Raw genomic sequence first — 23012 nt, 5'->3', positions numbered from 1 at the left:
CCTCAGGTAAAGGGTATTAACTCCCACTGAAAGTATTAGTTAGATAAAAGACACGAAGCTTTTGCTTCTGGATTACCAACATGGTTAGTATCCAACGCCCTGGAGGTGATCCACAGCCCGCTTTTCTTGGACCTATAGAGAAACATCTTGGAGGTCTAACAAGCAATCTAGTTTCCATGGCTGAGGACTAAGATGATGATCTGACCAAAGATTTAGGTCCGTAAATCTAAAAGTATTATGTTCTTAGTTTGATTTAGGGTAAATCTTTTCATAGAAAAAGTTTTGAGCCAGGATATACAATTCTCCATCTTTTTCTCGAACTGCGTGTGCTCTGACAAACTGAAATTGCTCCAGTGCAAATTCATAGAACTCATTCTCCATTTTCCAGATTTCAGACTGTTGTAGCTTGGCAATAGTTTCTTTTGTGGGAAGTTTTTTCTCAGTTGTTTTCCTAAGATGAGACTTCTTTCCTAAATGCAAAATGAAAGCAATAACTTCACTTTAAAGTTCACGTGATGAAAAAATGTAAACAGTTCTTTTATTTACAGAGTTTTTCACTCTCAGTACGCTGATAAACTGTACTAGAAGTGACACAACTTAATCCAGAGTTGATTAACACAATATGTGGGGCTGGAACATTGCAGTCTCTCACTACATGTTAATGAATTTTGAATCAGTTCTTACAATTCTTTCTTCTTAGCCTCATAAACCCAGCGAATGAACATTTCATTCAAGGAACAGGATTACTTCACATAATGTACTTGGAGCAAGATTAGTCCTACAAAATTAATTATTTAGATGTTAATCTGGTATCAAATGTTAAGAGTTTTACAAACTGCAGAGCCTGATACTTCTCTCATTAGAGAAAGATGACAAAAGTGACGACAGTACTTTCTTTAAGAGCGCTATCTGTTGTTTTATATTAAATTTAATTGTATTAAATTTGTCAATCCTACATAAGTTGCATAGCCAGCTCCTAGGAAGTGAGCTTTTATCCATATAACACACGTCTCATTATGACAGAAGCACTTGGACCTTTGTATCCCATGTAATCCAACGGTTTTGGGAAACGAAACGATCTTGCATCGAGAACACTTTCATGTAGAAAGAAATAAAATCACAGAGAACCTAAACTGCAAATACTGTGTGAAGGACAGCGGTTTGTGTGCTGGCAAAAGGTGCAGAGCAAAGTAACAAAGCCAATCAAAGATGTAAAATAGTTTCAACAGAAGAAAGGACTCAGGTCAGAATTCTTTCTGACTTTCCCCCGCCCCCAAGATTCTTGTCAGTGCTGTGGCAAGTTTCCGAGGACTTTTTAAAAGTCAGCTGATGGAAGAATAATTCTCCAAAGAACAAAAGTTACCCACCAAAGTGCATTTTGCTCGCTGTTGGGATCTGATGATAACCAGTAGTGATGACTGTCATATGCTTGTCCTATTCTTACATGTTTCTGCCAGCGTGAGCCAACGGCCACCTCCAGAAACCAGATACTGAGCTTTAAGTATTTAAGTATTCATGAGCTGTATGGATCTTCAGTCTGACACAGAAATCCTATGATACACACTGTATAACAGCATTCAGAGTTCTCCACAAAACTCACTGTTTCTCAATACGATGCATAGAATTTTTCACGTTAACTTTTCACAGTTTACGTAATATCATTTTGTTCTCTGTGTCCTGGCCTTCCTTAACTAAATTATCCAGAGGCAAAACTTCTTCTGCATTATCAGTGACTGATTTTTAAAATGTTTGAGCTAAAGAGAAATTATTTCAGCTTTTGAAATCACTGCAATAAGAACAAATTTAAGGAAGCCACTTGAACAAAAAACATCTGTTTTTGTGTTTAAAATTCATTTCTCTTCCACTTCATTACTTGAAGATCTGAATTTTCATTTTGAGCGCAGGTGTTTTTTGGTTGCTGTTTTTGAAATGAAAACTCTTCTAAAACAAAACTCATTTTGCACAGTTGTACCAAGAACAGAATTTCAACAGGGCTTCCTAGGGAACAGAAATCTTCCACTACCAACCACTTCACATAACTGAAACCCTAGCGAGACCTTTCAAAAGTGTTCTGACAAACATCTGCCCCAATTTCCTAAGTATATATTGTGAGCGTCTGTGACTTGCAAATGTGGCATACCTGATATAATTGCTTTTACCCCAATCTTCAGTGTTACAAATTGTGTAAGACAGAGTGTTTTCTCTAAAGAGCTCCTCTCTTCTACAGGAACATCATTCAACTGAGAGGCAGACCTCCTTGACTTTTAAAACTGTTGATGTAGATTTAAATAATTCACATTTTAAACAGTGATGAGGATAAAAGGGCTATAGAAATCAACCATTTAAATACCTGTCCGGTACAGTTCTGTGGCACCCCTGAAGAACCGGGGCAAAGCTGCCTCCAATAACATGATGAAATCTTCAAGCTCTTCAGTAACTCCCACGAGGAAGTATTCATTAATCAGGTTGTACTTGGCTTGTTCCAAAGCCCATCTGCTCCCCACATTCCTAAAATGGCAGAGGACAATAACAACAAGTTCTGATGTAAGCCAACAATCCTTGATCCCTAGATGAAGATTACTTCATAACTGGACATTTCTTATATAAGAAAGGTGAGATCCAACTATTTCTACCTTTATTTCCCTTCCCCCTTTCTATTACCTGTGCTCGCATCTAAAATTTCACACTGCATGGTATGCAGTTACTGTCTCCACTACTGCAATTTTCAGAGGATTTGCATTTTCTTCACTTTCACACTGGATACCACAAATGATTCTGGTAAGAATACACCTTCCCTCTTGCATCCTATAGGTCTAATTGTGTACTAGAAAGTCACTGTAGGTAATGGGAGGACTTCCCTATCGAGGAACAAAGAAATTGAACTAACATATTCCTCCCTTTATAGCTCTAGTCACGGTGAAAAATATAGGTTCATATTTCCTTCTTTCTTTCCCTGCTTGTCCACCTGTCTGACCAACAGACACTGAAAAATAACTTCCCAGGTGTCCACTTGCTTTGCTTCTGATAAATTAATTCCATTTGGATGAACAGTAACTGTGATAAATAATTCTCCTTGATTTCACTCAGAACCCTTCAAATCACTTTTGTGTTAGTTTTATTTCTTCATATATTACTATTTTCTCTGTTACACAGTACTAGAATACAATTATTTTATGTGAGCAAGCAGTTTTCTAATTTTGGTTTGCTGAACAGTTCTTTAAAGTCTGGGCCATTGTTATAAAACATCAGTATTGACAGATGGACACTATTTGCTTTTCTTCCAGTTACTGCTGTGTAACATTGACTACAGGATGTCTGGTAGAGGTTTAAGTAGCTAAATTTATCCAGAACTCAAATACTTCATCTTCTGCAAAGACTTTAGGAGCTGGAACCAAGTATCCACATTCAGAAAGACAGATACTGAAGCCTGATGGAACAGAAAAATTTAAAGACTCCACATCTACAAAAAATAATTGTTTAAAAAATGAAATCATTTGTTTTTCTTCAGGGCACTGCTGACACAGTATTCTAACATGCTGCTTTTTTAAAGTACTGCAAGACTGCTTCAGTAAAATGCTTTTCAAAGCCCCTTCTGAAGAAAATACATTAGTAAAGTACCTTCTGTTAAACTGCATCCAGTTCTTCATGCTTTCCCCAACTGTACTACACATTCAGATTTGTTAAAATCAAATTTGAGTGGTGACAAACACAACTAACTTAAGCCACATTTGTCTTCTTACCAGCACTCGGAGCTGTGGCCACAGAAGAATGGAATTTGAAGCCAAAGTTTCTCTGGAGCACAGTCTGAACCTCCAGCTGCCACACATTCATCAAAGGTCTGGAACAGAGACAACACAGAGCTGAGTATGTGTATCAAGCACCTCGACCTTGTTAGTTGCTAGATGTACTGGGGACCAAAAAACACAAGATATGCAAAAGAAAAAATAAACTACTTTTTTCAAGTCTTGCTCATACAGTATTTTATTGGGAGGACCTCACTGCCCAAATTAACATAGTATTTGGAAAGTGAAGTAATCAACAACTGGATTTTACTTGTGCCCCTCACAGAAGTTGTATATCAAAACAAGCAAAAACAGCCATTAGGTGCTGGTATTGTCATTTTTTCATTACCAGAGAAGTTACTAAACATACAGTGACAAATGTCACCAAGACTCATGTAATTCTGGAACAGCTGGATCTTCAGAGCATAGAACGCTGCGCCATTTCTAGTTTAGATTAAAGTATGTTCTATTACATTTTAAATATTATGGCAAAGAACTAATCAGGAGTGAAAGAAAGTTGTTCACTGGGTAACTGAGCATTCCAAACAACAGCTCTGTACATGGGCAGACAGCTGTAGCAACACAAGAGTTTTGATTACAGGCACACAGTTACAATAAAAACTCCATTAGCATTGTAAGGAATTTCTAAGTTTTTTATTCAGTCAGCATAAAAAAATAACATCATAGAATATTTTTAATCAAGATGTGAGCTACTTACCTGGGATATTTTTTTTTTCAAATTTAATAACTAGCAAGTGACCACATAGACAAATTTTTAGATTATTTTTTTCTGTGCAATTATAATTTTCTATTCAAACCAAGAAAGTAAAAATGCATTTGTTTAATTCTTCCATGTTAGAACAAGGACAGTATCCTTTGTTTTTATTTTGAGGTAAAGATCCCAAAGTAATGTGAAAAATGTAAGAATACCATACAAAATAGGGATTAACCAACCTGGTGTCTTGTTCTGCACTGTGCTCTGAGTATCAAATAGCTGATACGTGTCACACATCACAGATGAAGACACAGTTTGACTAGGAAAACAGGACATTGGTATGCATTCGCTAGAATAGTCCTCCAGAGGAATTCTGGTCTGATTCACCATTATAAATTTAGAGCACCAACATTACCTAAAAATTAAACTGCTAAAATGCACCTCCTAGCTTACAAATGTATATACTAAATATGAACTGTCCCCAGTCAAAAGAATGGCTTCCTTGCTTATTCCTGGAGGATATTTTACAGTTAGAATGTGTAAGAGAAAGCAAAGATGACACAGAAGTTCCCTTCCTCACTTCCTCCTCCATACATACCTTGACTGCTCCATCCAGAAACTTTAAGAGATACTTTACAGCCCCTGTTCTTGGAGCCAAACAAACTATAACTTTTCAAGTACAGAAGCATAGAAAGAAAATTAAGAATTCTCCCACATATATGGTGTAGTACGGATAGGGAAGGTTAACGGTAAAATGAATATTGAGATGCCACTTAGTAAAGGCACAATGAATTGAATGTTGAAACTACATTTTTGACCTTCCCTAATTTTAACGTGAAGAGCTATCAGCGATTCTGTCCTAACAGAATCAGAACACACATCAGTCACTGTTACAGACACTGCACTTGAACCAGTCTACTGCTGAACTTACTGAATTTTTATCTAATATGTGTGAAAACGACACCGTCTGTCTACAGACAGTTCTATGAAAAGTATGCAAGAGTGCCTTACCCAATCCATAGACAAGGAAAGAAGCCCTAAGATCAAATCAGTTGACTTCCAGTGAACTAGAAATGCTTGCAGGACAAGTTATGTCTGTATGGCGGTGACAAAAAAAAAAAAAAAAAAAAAAAAAAGCAAGCAAACAAAACAAAACTATTAACGCAGTGTATCAGAACGTGAGGAGTAGAACGCTGCGCGCCATTTCAACGGCGACTCTGCCGGCTTCCCGCCTGTGCCGGGAGGGGGCGCCAAAGGCCCGGGGAGCGGCACGGCGGTACCGGGCAGCGGCGGTACCGGGCAGCGGCGGTACCGGGCAGCGGCGGTACCGGGCAGCGGCGGTACCGGGCAGCGGCGGTACCGGGCAGCGGCGGTACCGGGCAGCGGCGGTACCGGGCAGCGGCGGGAGGGGATCAGCACGCATTTTGTACCTCGCTTTTCGTTGTCCTGGATCAGAACACCGTGCACAACAAGTGTACTTTACCTTCTTATCCCCCTGCTTTCTCCTTCGTAGCCCTGGTCTGTAATCGTCTCCAAAGCGCAGAAAGTAATAGTAAGAAACCAGTCGTTCTATGGGATCTCTTATGACGTTTATGTAAATTGGTTTCTTTTTAACACCAAATCTAAAGTAAAAGAGGGGGGGAAAAAAGTCTTTTAAAGGTGAAATCAAAGCTTCTTGTCAAATACTTAGGAGTCAGCCTCTATAACACAACGGAAATCTATCTACAGAGCAGATGCTGGTGAGAGGAAGGTTAATGCTCATTCCTCCCACCCCCCAGTGCAGGAACGTGGATGTGAAAGTCAGTTCAATTTCAGTTCTCAGTGATCCTTTCTAAATTTATTTAATGAAACAAAATGGAAATAGTCTTGCAGAACAGACACCAAGCATTTGCACAACTATCCTGACTAGAAATGCCTCCATGAATCTAGCAGCTATTTATTTGTTAATAATAAATAGACATTCAGTACCAAATTCCTGCTGCTGCCCTGCCAACCCCACGCTCTGCAGTGAGGAAGGGCCCTCCTGGCCAGGCTCCAGCTGGAAAAGATGTGAACTCTCGCAGCAGAGAGACAACTCTGAGCCCACCCATTACTAGGGCTGATTCTGTATGGCTCTGCTCATTAAATATGAGCTTAAGGCAACGTCTGTAATCATACTGATTTCTCTATCAAAGATATTTCTTTTTTCCTCAGATATCTTCCTATGCAAATTTTTATTTACTGTGGCACAAAGTAGAAGCTTGATGAAATGGGTTGGTAAGCTCACAGGGCACATGAGAAAGACGAGCCGCCTGTGAAAATCCCAACTAACTATTGCTCTTCCTAGGAAATCTAGCACTTGTCAGATTTCCATCGCTAGAGGGCAGCAATATCCCAGATGGAGCCAAACGGCTGCGCTACAGATAAATTAGTGGTAACATACTTTGCAAAGTCCAAATAAGATACATGTCCATGGTAAAATCCTGGTTTCATTTCCTTCCAGGAAGTCACGTTCTTCACAAATCGAACCTGTAAAAGCAGACAGCAGATTTTCTGTGCAGCTGGAACACATTAAGCTACGCCTAACACAGTTGGGGCATCTTGTTATTTTAAGTAAAAGCTTACAATGCATTAGAAGAAAAGTCTAAAGTAACTTTGAAATATTTTGAAATCATTTGTGCCAAATAAAGTTCGTTTGACTCATCTTAGATAATCCCAATTTAAGGATGTTAAACTAAGCAAAAGCAGCATACAGCCATCATAAAAGCAATTCAATAAATGCTATAACAACATTAACAATGCCAACAATTTTTTGTCAGTCTCTCTTATTTGTAATGTGAGAGGAATGCAGAATTCTGTTGACTGTAAGCATAAATGCAAGTACGGCTTTGATGGAATCATCTGGCCTGTATTCATTTCCTCAAGTAACAGCATCCCACATTTACAAACATTTTCTTAGACCAATTTTACTGGGACATGTGAAACAAATCTGATGGTTTATTTGCTTCCCCTCCCAAATGCAATTCATGAGTAATCCAGAAATTCTGTAGATTTATAAAGAGTAAATTAGATCTACAGTTTATCACCTTGAATAGTTACTTCAAGCTTTGTTTCTCAGCGAAACTTCCATGTTACAGTACAAATTAGCCCCTAAACAAAGGCTGATAGAGCCAGTACCAGTAAATGTAATAAAAAACAGAAACAGCTTTACATTACAAAGGTAAAAACACCCAAAATAAGAAATACGTCCCAAAGCAAAAAGTATGACTAAGTGGGACATACAAATCCTGATACAGCTTGCCTTTATCAAGTGAGCAGAATATTTTAGCATTAAAGCATTTAGCTCTGAAAATTAATTTAAAACTAGTGAATTGGATAATAAAAAAGGTAAAGTTGTACTGCCCGATCTGTGTGATGATGCTACACCATTTCTGAAGGTGAGAATTAGAAGACAGATCTTTGATCCCCCATATACCTACAGTATCTTCTCTGTTATACAGTGCACAAATTAAAATAAGGATACTGAGGTCAAAAGACAAACAAAGTCATAAGACAGAAGTTTGAGAGCTCAAAACAACACATTAACATTCTCTCTACAGTGAGAGCTTCTCCAGAAGTAATGCTTCCTGTTTTATTATGCTGGCCCACAGTGTTGGTGGATGAGGTGGATGTTGGTGGCACAGCAGTAGAGGTCAAGACTTCCCGCCAATACCCCATTATAGTTTGTTGTAGTGTGAGAGATGGCAGCAGAGGGGCAGCCTGACAGAATGGTGCCTGACATGGAGGTGAAGCAAAGGTGTGTCACTGAATTTGTCCACGAGGAAAAAAAAGCACCCACTGACATTCATCACCATTTGCTGAACATTGATGGAGACCAAACAGCGGATGTGAGCACAGTGAGGCAGTGGGTGGTGCATTCCAGCAGTGGTGACAGCAGGTCACCTCCACTGACGCTCATTTTTACGAGCACAGCATGCAGGCTCTTGTTCATTGCTCATGAAAATGCACAGCTAATGGTGGTATCTGTGATAATCGTGTTTTACAGACCATAGTTTGCTCTATCAAATAGTGTTATTGTGCTTTTCACATCTATTCTTGTTTCCATGGAAATAAATAGGGGGCATTACTTTTGGAGAGACCTATGTGGATTCAGAGTGTCACAAAAACATGAAACACACACAAACCAATGAAGATTTCAAAAGCTAGGACTGGCCTGTTACTGTTCCTCACAAGTGCAAAAATTTATATCAAGGACTTCACATGGTTGATAACCATTTACTTGTTTCCTCACGCACTGACTCTTGGACTCAGGTAAAACAAGTGGATATCAGTTTTTAATAACACACAGCACTAATTTTCAGTGCACAAGTTTCACAGTCTGTGGCATTTCACAATTTAAACCATATATTGCACATGAAAAACTGAAGTAAATCTATCTGAAAAACACTGCACAACATTATACAATGGTGTTTCATAAACTGCGCTGGCTTTCAGCCTTGTTTTGTCTGCAGCACGTATGATAACACAGCTATGCCAGTCTGAATTCAGCTGAACTACCTATGCTACTAGTGAAACAAACCCCACTTTCATTGATGACACCTTTCTAAGATTAAAGACAAGGTATTTTTAATGGAAAGCCTCAAGAAGTTTCTTCAATGGAAAGTACATATCATCATCCCTCCCAGTACCTAAAATATCAGTTAGTCACTACAATTCTGCAAGATAATCAGTTATATTACGTATTTTGTATAATTTGGCATGCAAATAAAAACAGTCATTTTAATTATGCTTCCATGAACAAGCTTTCTGATGTACCAGCTAGATTTCAGTTCGTACCAGACACAGAAAAATGTTAACTACAAATTCCCAAGGGTCACTTGTGTCTTCGATCTCTGGTCTACCATCTGGTATCTTACCTTATACGTGCCAGTAATCCTTCTTTAAAAAACAAAACATATTTGCCTTTGAATGTCTTTGCTAAGGAAATATTTTTTTATGATCACAGAGCAGGGTTATTGCAGAAGAAATTACAATTTCTGTAGTGCAACAAGAGACCTGAGCGGATGTTCTAGCCTTTTATTAGCTTTAGCACTAATGCCAGCACAGCTAACAGTAAGGCTAGGAAGGTTTTATGTGACATTTACATCTGCCTTAAGAAACAGACAAGCAACACACAGTGCGCCCCTGAGAATGCAAGTTTTCAACACCTATACCTGGCCTGCAGGCAAGAGATGCTTTTCCCCTTCTTTCCCATAGTTTGCAGCCTTCCAGAAGTCAGAACTGTTCCAGGCCACAGCCTAACAAGTCTATGATGATTCTAACGAGTCTAGATTCACACATTTTTAGGGCAGAGATAAATACAGCTTGCTGACTCTTGCTGTTAAATATGATAAATTTTATTTTTCTTTTCAGGGCTCAGCAGATACTGCAGCTTTCAAGAGACTGAACCCAAGTGAATAGAACTGGAGGTTACTTTAAAGTTCAGATAGATGAGAATGGAATTCCTGTGAAGCTGCTTCATGGGGCTTTTATATAATCAGCTACAAAGTTGCTTCACAGCTTTCCGTAAGTGAGAAATCGGCTGAGCTTCACTGAATTAAAAAGCCAGATCAGAAGTACTCTGGGGGCGTAAGATGTCCTGAAAGGTAAGTTAAATGCATTCAGTTTCTAGGACGATAAGAATTTAAAGCAAGTCCCAGTGAGAAAGAAGAAAAAAAAAACACAAAAGAAAACCAGCATACTTGGTCTGAGCAAAAAGCCAAGCGAAATCTGTGCATGCACTCTGAAGTGGTGTTGTGAACCATCACCCTGTCCACCAGTTTCCATCAGTTAATCATATCTACGGGCTGACACACGCACCCATCCTGAACACCTTACCTATGGCCTGGTACCAAGTGGATCTTTGGATACTGAAAATTCCCCAGCTTTTCACTCCATCTTATTATAGACTTGTCAATAGCAAAATAACTGACTTAATATACAAATAGTTGGGATGATAAACATCACAAGACTGCAAAGGACGTGTGAGAACTTCCCCCCCACAGAATTTTGAGTAGAAAAAGTTTTCAAGAAAGACTGCAAGCAGTGTCTTCAGCACAAGAAACCTGATTTAGATTTCAAGACCAGGCACAATGGGATTCCTGAGTTGGAATCCTTCTGGGAAGGCACTGGTATCTTAGCTCTCCAAGCTAACAACTCGCAGTTACCTCTGAAGTAGAGGGTCAGGAACACTGAAGAGACGCCAGCAGCACAGCTTTGGCTGAATGCCATGAAAAATGACAAGATCAAGGCAAGGGCAGCTGAGAAGCAATTCTATGAGATGCTGAAAAGATGGGAAATGACCAGCCCAGCCATGGTAAAAAGCTGGAATACCTGTCTGACACAAACAGCTCTTCCTAAGAAGGAAAAATACACCTGGCAGTGTGCAGCAGTGGTCACTGGTGTGCACCAGCCCATTCTTAAATGCTCAGCACCCGATATTTCACAGCACAATATTTCCACTTCTAACAGACTGCCTTTCTGTTCCACTTCTGACAGTCATTGAAACCTGTACCAGCAAAGGAAATACGTATTACTAAAGTCAGTACAAATGTGCTATCTTCTGAGAGGCCACCACTTTAGAACACGTCAGGAAGTAAGATTGTATGTTTCCAGCTTGCCCTATTGAGAAAAATGGGGAGAAACTGCATGAGATAAAATACTGAAGAACTACAAGTAGCACATTAAAGTAACGAAAAGTGGGACAATTCCACCATGTTTTTTGTATGTTCACAACAACAGCACCAAAAAAATGTGTCCCCATGCTCCCTTCTTCTGATGATATATCAAGAATACATGCTGCAAGATAGAAAAGTAATTTAGTTTTAAATCTATTAGATGACAATTTTACCATATAACAAATAAGCAGAACTTTGTGCGACTGGTATGACACCCAGTTAGCCATAACAAAGGCACACTTATATGGAAAAAAGGTATCAGTACTGAAACATACAAGCAAAAAATCAAATTACTTCACTTTATTGAACACAGGTCAGAAATGCAAATACGGTGCTGAGCTTGCTGGAAAGGAAAAGCCCAACCTATGAAAAGAGGGGCAGATCCCAGAATCCTGCTTTCAGACAAGCTGCAAGAAAGGAGCACTGTTGGGAAAAGTTCCATCTGAAACTAAAATGGATGTGTTAGGGACTTTTGTGAGATTACCACAAAACAGATACAGTTTATATTTGGAGTGAATTTTAAGTAGTCATCTTTCCCAGATTGCATTCAAGAAGTAAAGGTTCCACATATGGGCAGAGAACTTAAAATCTGTAACAGAACTAGAATAGTTTGGAAGAAGCAGTGCAGAAATAGCATATACCAGAAGGTTTACTATTTTACTAATTTATTTACGTCAGCCTAAAATAGTCTTCATCTTGCTCTGGGAGATAGTTGTTTTAACTAACAGTATCACCAGTAAAAACGATTCTGCCTCTATGCTGTGTCCACATCACTACTGGTGATGCACCTAATGACTCAGCCAGGTGGTACTGATGAACATGGTATGTTAACTCTGCTCTTGGGGCACAGGTCTTAAGCACTTGCTCCACACAGTGGGCCTGATTTATTATCACCTGCATACTTCAGGAAAAAAAATTCACAACAGCAAGAACCCAATAGTGATACAATCCCACCACCACAGAACAGGTGCCCATTCCCACCTCAACTACAGCCTGTGCCCCCATGCTCATATCCCGACTTCACTCTTTCTCTCCCATATAGAACAGAGAGTGGAGGGCCCATTGCCATCTGTTTCCCCCTCCTCCAGACTACAGCAGCTGTTCCAAGTACTCCTGCCTGTAGGCAGGCACTTAAAGGAGCTGGAAGCCTCAGTGCTGACATGCTGCAATGCAGAACAGCTCCTGCTGCTGCTGCATATCAACTTAAGGCAATGGGCACACGATGGTCAGCACATATTGAGAGTTTGGCAACATTTGCTTTATGGTCAGGGACAAGGACAGTGATGCTTCAGACCTTTGACTTAGTTTCCCTGCATGTGCAGTCAGGATGAGCAAAGAAATATTTTAAAACTTAAAAACGAAAAGCCTAAATCCCCACCCTATGTATAAGAAAAATGCAGCATTCATCCCCTCCACCATCATCTTTTTTAAATACTCATCATACGATGCAGCAGAAGCCATGATCAATTTCAACCTGAGATTGCCACAAGTTTAGTTTAGAGCTCAAAGCAAATATGAAGTGACCCATTTACAGTGTCTCTTCACAGCCACATCTTCCCACCTGCGTTTTGTCACCTGCGAGACCTGACCAGACCTGATCAAAGAAGCAGTGCAGCCCTGACAGCACAGCACCCACACTATGCAGAAGGGAGCACTTAAGACTGCATGCATTGCAGATGGAGATGACAGGCAAATATTATTAAAGAGCCAAAAGGCAGACAATGCAGTAATGCAGTACACACAGCTATAAAAACAAAGGTCAAGATTTCCATAGCTATGCCTGTTTTTAGCTTAGCTTTTCTCCTATAAACAGGTACTTACCACCTCCAGCAGCACAGCAAATACTAAACCTATTATTTAATTCTTCTCTACAAAAAATAAAAATAAACATGTCAAGCTCCATTTATATTGGAAAACGTGATATCAAAGTTGATTCCATCAGATCTTGTATGATTACAATAGCTAAAAATGTTTTCCATGCGTTCCACCTGCTTAATAGAACCATCCCAAATGCGGCTGCTTACCTGATCTTGCAGAGACATGACAGGGTTATTTTTGGTTGTATTGATATGTAGAACATGGTATCTGTTCTTTGCACAAAGATCATAGGCAATATTTGTGAAGGATGTGCTGGCAGTCTTAGGTACTCTATTGTAAATAATCACCACATCATCTTCTTCATCCAGTGTCACATCCTGTCGGGGGCCATCTGCTGTATGACGTTGTTCTATCTCTCTGACTTCATGTCTTGCAATAGCCCTTTCTGTTAAGGATGACAAATGCAAAATTTCAATATAAAGATTGACAGTTCTGAAGTTCAAACTTTAGAAGGCAAACAGCACTGTGCAAAGTGACACTGCCCCAGCAATAAAGCAAACGTGTGCTGTCATATGTATTTCTGACGCATTTGATGTGAGAAATCTATAAAACACACAAAAGATGAAAGGTGAGATAGTCTGACAGACTGGAAAACAATATGCCTAGGGAATGCATCCCATATTCTATGACTCATGTAAAAGCTACTGAAAGCCAACACCTTTAAGGAAAAATGTCTGATATGTGCTACCAAAATGGTTCCATCCCCAAAGTATCTCAAATAATTTCTATCCACTATTTAAAAACTATAACAAAAGGAATAACTCAAGCAACCTGGATGAATTTTACAAAATGAGTAGAATACTAGCACTACAGATTTAGTCAATTAACTGTAGAGAGGAGCTGGAATTCAGATGAAACCAGGTTTTTTGATAGTCTAATTAACATGAGGCCCAAGTGCAAAGCTTACAATAAACTGTTTTCCAAATTTCCACTGCCTTTACTGATGTCAAGTTCACAGATGCTTATGAAACAGTTAACATCAAAGAGAAAAGCGATGTCAGTACTGAAATACACCAAATAGTGGACAAGAAAGAAACGTGGAAAAAGCAAGCTATGGCAAGGTGAGTGCATTACAAATTAACCTTTTATATAAAGGATGACACTGAGTAACTGAACTCTGCTTCAAGTGCTAAAAATCTATTTGTATTAAAAAAAAAAAAGGCTATTAGATCTTTTTTTTCCTGCTGCTGAATATTAAATACTTTGTGCTGATTCAGACACAGCTTTGTTCTGTCCTAGATAAGCATACACTGTAATATGCTTTGTAATACAGATATCAAAGCAACTTCTCTGATTCACTTATTGTAATATTGCTTTTAATAATGTATTCAAGAAAATCTGTGTAGGCCAGCAGTGCAGTCTGAGGTCCATATCACAAAAGTAACATGTAATCCCCTGTATTATATTCTTCTCCATGGTGCAGCTCTTCTGGATGACATACTTTGCAGCAGCAGCTACCAGACTTTACTTCCTTTGCTTTCCATAACTCAGCTCCTTGTGTTTTCTTTCACCATGACTCTTTAATTACAACATGAAATCACTTTAAAACAGAATCTTTAAGCTGTGAACACCACTACCCTATAATTCCACATAAGTTGTCTTCAACCACAAACTTCCATCTGTCTGAAATGCTTCAAAGCTTAAACCTCTTCATATGCTCGTCTCTCACACCCCATAACTAAGTCACATTGGTATGAAAATGTTTGTAGAAAATGCTTATTGAGCATCTCTCAATTTTCTATGCGACATCTGTTGCTCCCCACTACACTAGTCACAGTTTTTACTCCTTCCTTTCTCATTTGTTACCTCTCCCATCACTGCTGGCAAACCTCCAGTTTTGGAAAGATGAGGCAACAGACCAGGCTTTCATCTCACTGGAGATGGCTACCACAAGAAACAGCAGCTCCTCTCCATGCCACTGTTAGAGGTTTGGAAGGCATACTGAGTTGCATGGATGCCCAAGGGCTGTGTGGATGTATCTGTCACCTAGAAAGGTGGAAATGAAACATTTCATTTCTGTTTTCTATTCCAGAGAATCTCAGCTAGATAACTGCACAGAACTGCAGTGCCAATAAGGCTCCAGGGTGCTGAGAACTTGCAGTTTTATATACAATACATTTTATACATAGAAAGCCAAAAGATGCAAGAAATTGACATGATGATAAGTATTGCTCTATTGAAATATTTGAAATTGCAACTCAAGAATTAGTGTGATAAGTGAACTGCTTTAAACATCCAACTAGCAAGAAAACTAATTTTTATGGTGAAGAACAGAAATTGTCTGTTTGATAAAACCAATGGTGGAGATGAAACACAGGATATAAACTGCCAAAGGGGCAATGGAGGCTAGAGGCAGTGAGAAGCAGATGAGACCCCAGAAAACATCTGACAGTCCATCCCAAGACCCCATCTCACTGTAGTCCATTATTACTAATGGAAGGAAGAAAGCTGCAAATTTTGTAAAAACAGGTGGGGTTTTTTCCAGTCATGAAAAGTGATGGCAGTTTTTCCTATGAAGTCAGGAAGCTTTTTTTTGCTACATTCTAAACATCAACATGGTTTACTTGGTAAAATTGCACAAATTTCGTCTACATCAGTAAACAAGGGTGTGGGAAGAGATCTAGAAATGTTAACACACAGCTCAGAACAGTCTTTGAGGTAACTATAATAATCAGGAGTTAGAGAAATTAAAGCAGTTAACCAAATGTCCATTAACTCCTTATTTGCTCTTCTATCATCCTGAAATGGTTGAAAAATGAACATTGCTTAAGTGTTATAGAAGTATGGTAGAAAACACGATGTATGCTTTAACAACTTGTAAGAGATAGGGAGGAAGAAGATCCTACGTATCTATTAAATATATTTTATTTACCAGAAATCTCCTTATATTACAACCATGCAAATTCAACTTTGATTTTGAGAGCTTGTCTACATAGGGTTAGATTGGTTCCACCAAAATCAATTATAAAAAAATCAGGTTAGGTCATTTATTTTCTATCAGAAAACCAGTGGGCAAAATGACGTACTCCAGTCTCATTGCTTTCACTGTGTTCTATTTAAAACTGACTTTGTAAGAAAAAGTGCCAGGCAAAGTTATGAAGAGTGAAATGCTTGAACTGGGTTAAGACCGTCATCCTTAAGTTTTACACTAGTTTTCTACATTTATTAAAAAAGATAAATGGCATTTCAGCAAGTGATACTTTGAATCCAAGACACAGATTTTCATAGTAATAAAATGCATGATAATTTCAAAGCACAAAACATTCTGTTTCATCTTGATGAGCTATTTTATTACTGCCTCTTTAGGGTCACTGAAATAATATCATTTCTGTAGCGTGTTGAAAAGCTCTGTTCCATCATCTGCAGTTGTCCTACATGCAAGCTTTCATCCATTTCATAGACAGTTTGCACACAGGCAGCAGTACACATGATCAGTGTAATAAAGGGCTGCTATGCTGGTAGTTCACCAGACAGTGAATTATTTGCAGAAAGTCTTCAGTTGGTGGCAACAGCTTTGATATAAACAACAGAACAAGCTTGTCTTCTCATCCATTAGTTTACATCTCCTTCAACATTCTCTTATCCCATTTCTGTAACTGACAACATCTTCTCATGACTTGTGTATCTCGAAACATCATCTTGTAACAGAAAACACAACATACCACAGCCAACTGTAAGCTGGTTTGCCAATCCGATGGTACCAGAAAATAACATACAGTTCTAAGTTACACCTTCTTCATCAGAAGAACTGATGCGGCATTCAATCTGTACACCACCACTAATTATGGTAAAATCTAAAGTGATTTATCTTCAAGATTTCTGCCCTTTCAAGTCAGTTTCAAATCAATGCAGCTTGTCAACAGGTTTCAAAGTTATTGGTTCAAAAATAATACAGAGAGAAATGGATAGACAAAGTTTGACTGCTTTGACCTGCTCTCTTAGGGTCTCAGCTAAGAAAACCGCCTGTGAAAATGCAGTAAGTCTCTATATTCTAATAAAATTATCTGAAAATGAATCTAAACAGTTTTAAATAACTACGGAAACAAATTACTGTATCAGAAGCTGTTATTTGCCTAAATTCCTTGCACATTCAAACAGATTAATGTCTTAAAAACAGCCTATTAGCATTTACTGCAATTCCAAGTGTTAACTGCATACAAAATGAAACCTTCACGAACAAAATAGAGCAGCATAGATCCTAATAAACTAAAGGTTAGCAAAACTAAATATTTTAAACTAGTCCTTTCTCACTAAAGCGCCAGAACCTCCTTGACTTTTCAACAAGAAAATCTGCAAAAACCAGAAACTCATTTCCCTCCCTGTATCTTAGCCCTTACTGCGTTTGATAAAGAACAAATTTTGAGCCTTGATAACTGTCAAACTGAAGTTAATTAAGTATCTGGAGGAACAATTCAGAGCATACACCCTACTTCCACAGATGCTCCAGGAGCAGTGGTGCCCAGCACCAAGTTGTGGGCCTCAGGTTCTCTCATGCCCGAGTGACTCCTTGCAAGCACATTTCAGTGATCATCCTTGAAACTGCTACTAACCACTCTGATCCTCATTAACACATGTAAAAATAGATTTAAGACTAACACAACAGTTGGCTACCCTTGCTCTTACAAAGCGTCGCTGAGCTGACAGACTTCACAGCAGTAAAGCCGATACAACAAGAATGAAGCGCACACACTCCAGTTGCGGGACAGGCCCAACACGTGTGCTCTGCGCCCAGTTCTGAGCTACACAAAGTGAAAACCACACACAGAGCACACAAAAGGAGAGAAACAGAGCATAAAACTTCCACTAACTTTTCTGGTACTACTGTAAGTATTTAATTTGAGTCAGGACAAAACCCCAACTTTCCCCTCCTGTTCTGACAATCCGGTTATTGGTACTGAGAGATTCCAATAATTCATTCTACAATCTGCATTACAGCTGCTTTTCTCCAGTAAGGCACAGATATGAAAGATCAGTTGCTGTTAGAAGTTTAGTTTAGTGAACAATTAAAACTCACGTTGTCAAAAAAAAGAAAAAAAAAAAACTAAAACCACAAAAAAACAACTATTTAATAGCAGTTAATGTGTATTTAGATCAGAAGAAAGAAGAACAGTCCAGACAGAAAATAACTGTTTTTCAGACTCCAAAAAATGCACATGGCGCTTCATAGAGCTTGGTAAAGAAAAAGAAAAAGAAAAAAAAAATCAAGAAAATAACAAAACAATAACAAACAACAACCATCACCACCCAACAACAGATAAAACCACACCAACCAACCAGCCAAAATGGAGCAGCAAGGAGGTAACTCCAGTTAGGAACTGAGATCATTAAATAACATCTAATGCAGCAGCTGTGAGAAAATTAGAAGCAGTGATGCTGAAAGACCTGCTATGGCTTCGTTAGCATTTAATACTCTTCATTTAATTTCAAGATAGTTTTTTTGCCAGCTTTATTTTGAACACATCGGTAGAAGAATATAGATTAGTGTGACATTAAGTGTTCGATATTAAACAACAACAACAAAAATACCCAATAGTAAAATCACTATCCAGTATATTCAATACAGTCCTACTCTGTATTTCTCATTTCGTTTCTGCTTTTTTTTTTTTTTTTTTTTTTTTTTTTTTTAATATCCTTGCAGTTAATACACTGAGTACTTCCAGATTACATTCTGACCACACACTTCCTTGATATATAGGATTGGGGCCAGCTCTCACCTAGCATCTTATTGTAACACAAGTCTTCAGTGTTTGCAAGAAAAGTTAATGGAACCTCTTTATATATAAGGATATGGTTCTCATAAGCATTTCACCACAGACATGTGAACTTCACTCCTTCAAGCAAAATACAGTTCAAACAAAAAGAAAGCCAGATCAATATAGATTATCTGATTCCATTTAGCAAGAAGGTCTAGAGACTACTTACTTTATAAAATCTTCCCCAGAGATAAAATTATTTATATTCTTCAAAAGGGTCTTGTCTACATTACATTGTCTGTTAAAGCCACCTAGGTCACCTATGTATGGATAGTGCTCTACTCAGTAAGTCACCATCATACTCAAACCGAATTGGAAAAATACAGTTATTTCCAGCATTACATTTACATCCCTGTTTATCTTTGCACTTCTTGGCTAAGCTAACCTGATGTGGAAAACAAAATATTGTCAGTTGGACTAATAGCCAAAAAAGGAAATAACAAATAGCGTTGCTTTCTAATCAGAATTGTTGACAAAGATTTTGTTAGGAATATTAGTAAATTAGAAGACCAAAAATAAACTTCGTATATTTCTATTTAGTATATGTGATATATTTGCTTAATTAATACTGGACATGAAACATGATTGCTGACCTTAACGTATGTATAGGATTTTGAGCAAGTCCTTTGAAAAAAAACAGAAATGAATCTGCATGCTGAATGTGACCCATTGCTGTTAATTCATAACAGAATTAATTTTAATTATATGTTATAAATACCAACTAGACAAGATCATGATTATACCATTTTCTTTGTGAAAACCATTCATCTTGTGTTGTTGTTTTTTTCCCCTAGCTTCATTTTAAGAAAATCAATTTAATTCTGTAGTCTGGTTGCTTTACACACAAATCAGAAGTATGTCTTATTTTTCCCAAAAATCTGCAAATTGTTAATTGGGAGATTTTCCTTGCCTATATTGCTTAAATACCAGTATCTATATATTTAAAAAAAAAAAAAAAGACTGACAGAAACAGCCTCAGCTTTATTCTAATCTTAGGCTCTCAGTTTAAAGACTTCATCTCACACGGAGATGAAAAATAAGCACGAATAAAAGCAAGCTCTGACAATACCAACCCCTCAAAAATTACATTGCAGGAACTTCAATCATAGCCATTTTAAATAAGTGAAAGTAGAAATGTACTCTTTGAATTAAATGCTGGAGCTGCAATGAACATTGAACTAATTAGTTCTCAAGCTACCTCTGGAAAACTCTTCTTGCTGTCTCCTACATCTTGGTGGAAGGACCTGGGGGTCCAAACCAAACTTGGGCAGAACTAGAAAAACAAATCCGGGCAGCAGTGACCTGGTTCCTTTCTGAATAAAATCATCACCTGTCTTAAAAATAGTCCTTACCCGCTTACTTTCAGAGGACTGAAAGGAGCAGTGGCTCAATAGGAGCCAGCAGAGAGATTTCTACCAAAGAAATCTTGCAAGTCCTCACAACAGGTCTGTCCCACGCCTATCTAGGAAATTCAGATAGCCTTTCATAATGGAAGCCTACCGGATTACTTCCCAATCATGCACAAGAGAACACTTGTGACAACTAGACAGCTAATGCAAACCTTCTACGTTCATCCTCTCCATGCTAAGAAACAGCGGCAGTCATACTCAGTTCAGACATACATGCACAGCAACACTGCCATAAAAACTATAGGGGAGACTTTGGTTAGCAAAATCAAAATTACTCTACCAAGCTTTATCTGGTGCCATCCCAGTGCAGTACACAGCTGCCTGTACTTGGTAAAAATAGAGGCAGTCCAGGAATGGTGAGCTGTGCCGCAAAGTGGTTTTGTACAGACAACCATCCACTGATAAGAGAGCCAGCTGCTCACTGAAAGCCTCTAGGTGTTAATCCCGATTTACAGTGGATTAAGTTTTTCAATTAAGACATAACTATTTTTCAACAAGCATGAGAAATATTTTGTTTTCCCCCCAAATCAGGTCCTTTTTTTGACAGGGATGACCATTTGATGAAAACTTCAATAGAATAAGAGGGGGGCTAGAAATTCACTTCACTGCATCCTAGTTTTTGCAAAAAGCTAAAAACAAACAGTTCCAGCCCCTTGCTCAGACCTTTGATCCCTCATCACTGAGAAGTACAGCAGATTGACATTCGTCAATCTCTAACACCCCATCCAGATTGTAATACACAGTAATTATTTGATATCCAAAAAGTACACTATCACAAAGTTCACTGAAAATCAGAACTGCAGGAAGTTGCACTGGATAATGCAATGCCACTGAAACAGAAGTTAAAGGGTCCAAAAGATATACTCCAGTAAGAACAGAACAACAAAAAGAAAATAATCAAGGTCCTAATTCCAGTACTTCAAAGTCATTGAAACATTGATTTTATCAAGCTAACTTAGCTTTACCTATCATTTTGTTGGTATTTTGTGTAGTGTTAACATAGCAAACTGAACACAGTATACGAACAGCTGAGTGATCTTGGCAGAATAACAAACGTTAACGACCGGAAACTCGTGTATCTGGTCAGATTATCTTTTGCAGATATTAAGACCTTAAATTGTCAGATTTTATTTTATAAAAGCAAAGTAATCCGCTTCCAACAATGGTCAATAGTCTAAAAATCTAGCATTAACCCATTTCCAATATGGCTGAAACTTGTGGGGCTCTGTAAGGGAGTAATCCTTCTGCTGTTGCTTATAGCAAAAAGGTATTGAACTGTCAATTCTGAGCCACTTAAAATATTTTAAGATGATTTAAAATAATACATTAAATGGCTATCACAGACAGCAGTAGCAGAGCTAAAACTATGTTTCAAAACAAAGATTTCACACTACTCAAACAGTTCCAGGCCATGTTCCAAAGCAGCCAGGCCTGTGCCCTGCAGAACCAGCCCTCTCCACAGATGCAGAATAGAGCAACCATCAAAAATGAGCTCTTAGTCTTTTTTCTCCACGCATCAACCCCAACTTTCCTGAGCTTCTTCTGGTTTAAGGCTCCAGTGACCACAGAGATGATTTCCATATACATAATTTAAATTTGCCTTGCTGCTACATTAAGTCATCATCCTCAAACTCCAGTAGTCTCAAATATCTGTTTTTGTGTACATGAATAGTAAGGTTGAAAAGTTCATTTTTATGTTAACAGGCTGTAAACATATAAGGATCATTATATTTGTAAATGTTTTTTGGCAATCTAAATAAAGTATGCCTGAAAACACATGCAAGCTTTCCTCTTTACTATATGAAATGGAAGTCATTTCTTTGAAGTGTTAAGTCAGAAAGACACATTAATCCAAGCCATCGCTTTATGGGGGGTTGGGACTATAATAAATGACTGGAAAGATGTACCAACTGATACTGTGTTTTGTAAGATATCTTAGGTATTTGGGATACTTAAAAGCAAAAAATACACCTGTGAATTCTGTTTCCAAGGAGATGACGTTACCTTCCAGAAACACGTCACTGACATGGTGAGCAGAGCAAAGTGTGAAAAGGATTTCTTGGCCATGACACAGACACTCTGACAACACTGTTGCATAAGAAATAAAATAAACAAAAGTAAAACAAACCTACTGGTGTTTCTCAGCAAGCTCAGTTGCAGTGGTTAGAGAGAGAACTACCCACATATTAACAAGTTCCCGTACTAGTCTTTCCTTACCCTGCAGAACTGACTATAAATACCATCCATTCAGTTGTCTCTTCTGCAAGTGCAGTAACATCTTACAGAAGCAGGGGCAAATTTCTCCTACTATGCCAGGAAGTTTGATAACTATCCTGGAACAGAGCTCTAAAGACATCCTACCGTGTTGGTAACAATCCAGGTACCACAAGGCTGAGCAGAGAAGAGGGGGGGAAAGCCAAGAGATGTTATTTGGTTATTTGTAACATCTTTGATTAAGGAAAGCTCCAGGATAAATGATGCGAACATGGATCCCAGTCCTTTATCTCCTCAAAGTCACTGTTCTAGGTCCACCTCAAATACAACTCATGTCAAGTTTTTGAGGTTATCCTTATCTGATCCTGGGCTTCTCTTAAAGGAAGCAATGAAGTCATCCTTTCTAAAAAGACGATACAAGGGAACCAAGTGTAAGGGAAAAAGAACACAGGTTTCATAAATTGGCAATCAAGCAACTGACGAATTCATACTGTGTGGTAACAAATAACTCAGCACTGCTCTGTGGCTGATATAGAACAGCATTTGCATACTCGTCTCCTTCAATG

General features: G+C 38.4%; 1 protein-coding gene across 1 annotated transcript in view; it reads right to left on the bottom strand.

The window, feature by feature from the left end:
• Window positions 1-243: 243 nt before the first annotated feature.
• Window positions 244-23012, bottom strand: part of HS2ST1 (heparan sulfate 2-O-sulfotransferase 1) — a gene marked incomplete at both ends in the record, with an annotated part of 66556 nt that continues 43787 nt past the window's right edge. Inside the window, 6 exons of the mRNA XM_079535746.1 lie at window positions 244-470; window positions 2351-2508; window positions 3741-3838; window positions 5981-6119; window positions 6920-7005; window positions 13217-13455. Coding sequence (XP_079391872.1) covers window positions 244-470; window positions 2351-2508; window positions 3741-3838; window positions 5981-6119; window positions 6920-7005; window positions 13217-13455 — 947 coding nt within the window. The remainder of the gene's footprint in view (window positions 471-2350; window positions 2509-3740; window positions 3839-5980; window positions 6120-6919; window positions 7006-13216; window positions 13456-23012) is intronic.

Source organism: Tetrao urogallus, assembly GCF_951394365.1.
Source record: "Tetrao urogallus genome assembly, chromosome: 5".
Lineage (NCBI taxonomy): Eukaryota > Metazoa > Chordata > Aves > Galliformes > Phasianidae > Tetrao > Tetrao urogallus.
Note: the sequence above shows the minus strand (reverse complement) of the source record. Positions and strands in the feature narration are given on the sequence as shown.